The sequence below is a fragment of the Ascidiella aspersa genome, chromosome 5, assembly GCF_963924565.1.
Source record: "Ascidiella aspersa chromosome 5, kaAscAspe10.2, whole genome shotgun sequence".
NCBI classification, from domain to species: domain Eukaryota; kingdom Metazoa; phylum Chordata; class Ascidiacea; order Phlebobranchia; family Ascidiidae; genus Ascidiella; species Ascidiella aspersa.
In genome coordinates this window covers 21,281,986-21,287,246 of record NC_139451.1, presented here as the reverse complement: position 1 = coordinate 21,287,246, position 5,261 = coordinate 21,281,986, and the positions used below count along the sequence as shown (strand labels likewise).

At 30.2% G+C, this 5,261-nt stretch overlaps 1 protein-coding gene across 1 annotated transcript; it reads left to right on the top strand.

Moving 5' to 3' along the window:
- The first annotated feature begins 352 nt into the window (after positions 1-352).
- Positions 353-4,834, top strand: LOC146145369 (uncharacterized). Its single transcript, XM_083390321.1, has 5 exons — positions 353-497; positions 1,457-1,762; positions 2,518-2,609; positions 4,180-4,274; positions 4,628-4,834. The coding sequence occupies exons 1-4, from the start codon at positions 428-430 to the stop codon at positions 4,261-4,263; spliced, it is 552 nt and encodes a 183-aa protein (XP_083246447.1). The 5' UTR covers positions 353-427; the 3' UTR covers positions 4,264-4,274; positions 4,628-4,834.
- The last annotated feature ends 427 nt before the right edge of the window (positions 4,835-5,261 follow it).

Sequence of the window (5,261 nt, the reverse complement as noted above, 5' to 3'; positions counted from 1 at the left end):
TTTAGAGTGGCAGTTGAACGAATGTGAACTTAAACGTGGGCTAATACTAAATTGGTCGAGAACTATGATAATTAGGACTATTTCAGGTTGTTCAAATTTTTAAGAAGAACAGTTGCAATATTGTTTCAAAATTAATCTTTATGAAGAAAGGCTTACTTAAGTTTTGTTTAACTTATTGTTATGGGACATAACTTACAGTGATGAAACTGTTGGATTATAATTGTAATTATTATTTTAAATACTGTATAATAAAAATCCCAAAAACATTGTTTAAGTTATATCCTTGCATAATATATTATAATGCATATAAGGCAAATAAGTTTAATCTTTAGGTTTGTCTTATAACAGGGAAGTCTCTGTTACTATTGGTGCTCTTAGTGGGAGATTTTACATTAAAATTGTTTATCCATTATAAATTGTTGCAACAATGTCTTACCCAGGCGGTCCACCAGGTGGTTACCCCCAACAGCCGCCAATGGGATATCCACAGCAACCAGGTAAGCATTTAGTTTTATACTTAACAGTTTTCAGATTAAATAATTGAATAAAGCTTTATAATACAATCAAGTTTGTGTCAAACTATATACCAAAACTTGGAAAGCACCATTGTCAAAAGCGTCGCGATTAATTTTTGACTACCAAATTGAGAAATTTTGACCTATAAAATTATTTTTTTTACAATTTTTGATGTAAACATAATATTTTTAACAAAACGTTGACCTATGGGAAATAAATTGATTAATTAATGCATTGTTTTGTAAAGTACTGCATTTTAATGTCTTGGAATTGTCATTTACTTGATTTTAAAGTTTTACTGATGATCCATTGAATGCAAATTGGTTATTATGCAAAATTCTTGAAAATGCTGAGTTGGTATTTTTGGCATATCAAGAATACAAACACCTATAAAACTGTTTAGGAAAAAAGACGCTTCTAGTTAATTTGGAGAGTTATTGTAAAGTACACAATAAATTCTGTTCTGTACAATTCCAAAATTAGACATACTCAACTATATGAAGCAAAAACAAAGTTTGAGCTGAGCATAATGCAATAAACTAGACCTGCGAGCTGCGGCTGAGTTCTGCTTGCTTAATTCTTGTGTATAACCTATGTTGCTCTAATGAAAAAATAATGCCAGCTTAAATATTGTTGTTTGTAATTCAAAACTGAATTTTTATAAAACCTAAACTCAACGACAATTTCTAAAAGCTCACTTAAGTTTGTGTTAGTTTATCTTTTGAAATTTGTGCATTTTGTTGTATATAATTCAAGAAATTTTGACTTAATCTGTAAATTTTAAGTCAAAACATATCACCCTAGTTATATAAATTTAGTTGAAATATTTTAAATACACTTGTAATGAGATCCAATTTTCATTTATTTAAATTTATTTGTTAAATTTATTTAAATAAATATTTAATGGTAACTGACAGCAATATAATTTTGTCAAATTCAGGTATGGCCCCTTCTGCCCCACCACACCCTGGAATGGCCCCAGCAAACTACCCAGTTGGCCCATCAGCACCAGGAATGCCTCAACCATACCCTGGTGCTCCCCCACCCTATGGTGCCCCACCCCCTGCTCCAATGGGGATGCCCCACGCTAATTACCCTCAGCAACCAGGATACCCAACACAGCCCCATGGAGCCTATCCCCATCAGCCCCACTTGGGTGGACCAGCCCCACATGTTTCAGGCGCTTACCCAGCGGGTGCTGGAATGGCAGCTGGTTATGCAATGGGCATGCATGGCGGAAAACATGGTATGGCTATTGTTGTAATTTACTTTCTTTCTCTTTAAAACTGCATATATAATTACATATATATATGTATGTAATCGAAGGAGAAAAAATTCTAATTGTATTAACAATTTCACTGTACTAGTGCAAAATAGTTAATATTAATCATTACAGAGTGGTATTTCAATGTTTCTTCAAAAACATTCAGGTTATAGGTACTAATATTTTAATAAGTAATTCAATTCAAAATTTTATACCACAGGGACAGCACAACCCTACTACAGTTATGTAAATTATAATTCTATTATTTCATATTCTCAATGACATAACTTATTTCAAAAGGAATTTATGTTATAGTGACACATTTTTCATTTCCCTGCCCTGTAGCCTTATACCTGTTAATTATTTTTTCTTGGTTCTACATGCAAGTCAACTTAAATTCTAGTCAAAATTAACATTAGGTCATTTTCTACATAATTTAGATAATAAATTTACATAATTTATCTTATTTTAATTAATATATACAAGTAAAATAAATTTCATCGCAGATCATCAAGTGAAGTTGGTAGACATATTGATTCAAAGCAATATTTTGCATACTAAACACAACTCAACTTTTTGACCAAACAAGCGTTTTTTGATGCAATTTACTAACAAAATCAATTAGGCGAAGTCAATCAAGACTTCAGTCTATTTATTTGTTTAAATTGTGTAGGTCAAGTCAATTAAAATTCTAACTGAAGTTTATAATTGTTTGTTTTTGGTGTACTAATTTTTAGGCAAACACAAAAAACATCACAAACACCACAAGCATGGCCACTCAAGCAGCTCTTCAAGTTCATCTTCATCTAGTAGCAGCGACGATGAATATGTAAATTATCATAATATTTATATAAATATATGTCTGATTGTCTTTATATGTGTCATACTGTTTTTGTTGACTGTTGAAAATTTTATGCTAAAAATCTATTAAGGTTAAATAGTTGAGAGCAAGATTTTTATAACAGGATTTAAAAAAAGGCAGTGCTTGCATGTAGAGCAGGGCTTCTCAAACTTTTTAGCTTGTCAGACCTTAAAAAATTCAAACTTATTCATAGCACACTTTCTCCAAAAAGTTTTATAGCACACTTTCTACAAAAATTTTTTTATAAATTGAGAATCGCCCTTGATTCATGGCAATTTTTTTTTAGAATAGTGTGAATTCCGAGTGTCACATGCTTAGGTGCATGTCAGTTGTTAATAAAGAGATTTTTTATTAAACATCTCTATGTACTTTAGGTGGCCATTTAGTTTAATAGTTTAAGCCAAATTTATTTTTATCAACTATTGCAAAAAAATTATACAATGTCTGCACAATTGCATTATTAGGAACATTTTTTAATATTAAGTTACACAAATATATCTACGCACAAAACATGTATGTCGCTTCAGCAATTGAACTTTTAAATGGCAAATAACAATATAGAGTTTAAGGATAATTCCCTGTCATAAATTGTGTTCTGTTGTTTTGAGCATGTTTTTGTGATAAATGATTTTTTGCCTTATTTAGAACTACCAATTTAACTTATATTTGGATACAGTTTTGCTACCAATGATGGATCCAAATAGGGCACTGGAATAGTGGATTCTTGGTGATGTATTGGTCAATACTGAAAAACATATGAAATTGTGCCAAATCTGTGTGCCTTTAAAACATTATCTGAAATTAGTTACAAATAATTGACACTAGATGAGATTAAGTTTTACCATTAACAAACCCAATTTTTTTTCTACTATTGGTCACCCCTTAGAAAATTAACAAATTGCCTGATAGTAGACAATTGGTTACTTCCAATCATGTTAAAAAAAGCAATACATATTTTAGTTTGATAACTTCCTTATTGTTACTTGATTTTTAGTTTTTTTACCTTTGTTACCTGTATTTTAAATTATTTTTTCGATTGACTGACTTACTCCCCCCTAGTAGAACACTTTAGATATCCAAGAGGGGCCTTGTAAACTGGAGAACAGCACTACTCATAAATTTTAGCTTAGTGCGGTAACATGAAATCCTAAAGCAAAAAATCAGCAAAGCTTGCAAAGCAGTATAGTGTTCACCTTAAACAATTTTTTTTTAAATAATAAAGACTTCTAGAAAAAAGTTACCTACCACATTATGATGGAGCAAATTGGCTAATATATTGTATAAACTAACTACTGTGTATTGGAAAATAGTGACTCGCTTATGCTTTACTGAATAATCCAGGTAATTTAATATAATATTGTTAATACTTTAGCACGGTTGTTCAAAGACTTTTTGCTTAAGAACAGCAAGGTTACCGGATTTAAGGGGTAAACTGTTTTTGAAGATATCTATTCCGGTATATCTACCGAGACCAAACGGAGTTAGCCAGCGCATTGGTGACAACAGGTGTGATCTTTAATTCCTATTATTTTCTCAGAAACATCTTCCAAAACACCAGAGGAAGCAAATGAAGAAAATGAAAAAGCAAATGAAACATGGACATGGTTATAAGCACTATTGAAGTGTTATGATGTAAGTATTTGACTCTGATTTCTGTAATTTTTATTTCTCTTGTTAGCTCTTCTTGCCTCCAATATAATTTGCTATGAAACAATGTCAACTTGGTACACTTTTATATATATATTTTTTTTACAACTAAAATCTTTTTTACAATACTAAAATATAGATTACTTGGTAGATATATATTATGATATATATTACACTGTTAACTTCTTTTTGATTAGTTGTGTACTTTTCAATAAAATCATTAATATAAAATTTTCTGTAAACTCGTATATAATTATCTACTGAATTAACTACATGTGACCTAAAAAAACCTTTTATACCGGTATAAGTAACTTTTTCACAGAATTTTATTTTTTTAGACATGTTCTGTCGTTGAACTCTTCAACATTCTGCTGCATCCACATTATTTTGTGCGAGTGCACTAAGAATCCAAATGACAGAAATATCAATTTGTTTCACTTTGTTATTGCAAAAAAAGCAAAAAAAGTGAAATATTTGTGTATATAAATGTATTGCATGCACTACCATATAACTTTTTAGCTATGTGTATTTCAATTATATATCCATATCCATATATATATATATATTTTTTTTTTTTTTCTAATCAAGTTTCTGTAATAGCAATTTTTGATTTGCTCGTCAAATGAGTTTCAGTTAAAATATTTTGTATTTTTACCATATTTTTTGTTAAAGTTACACACAAAAAAGATTTAGTTCTTGATTATAAGATTTACCTTTGCATTAAGGTATCCCATGCAACTAAATTCTGTATTATTGTTTAGTTAAACAAGTGGCATTTTAAATGCCATAATCCGTTTATATAAGTCACGGCATGTCAACACGGCATGTTTTCTGTTTTAATTCATTAGGAATTGTGTAAGTTGTTCGATGATAATTAAACGTGTAGTCATATTTCAGTTGTTTCTTGTTTTTATCATCAAAAATGAAAATGGAATTGTTAAGGGCATCAGATGTGCCCTTAAATAATGTAGC

Excerpts from the sequence above, each read along its gene's own strand:
- LOC146145369 (XM_083390321.1), top strand. The coding sequence starts at position 428 with ATGTCTTACCCAGGCGGTCCACCAGGTGGTTACCCCCAACAGCCGCCA. Across the intron at positions 1,763-2,517 it reads CATGCATGGCGGAAAACATG|GCAAACACAAAAAACATCAC; the intron begins GTATGGCTATTG and ends ACTAATTTTTAG. Across the intron at positions 2,610-4,179 it reads GTAGCAGCGACGATGAATAT|AAACATCTTCCAAAACACCA; the intron begins GTAAATTATCAT and ends TTATTTTCTCAG.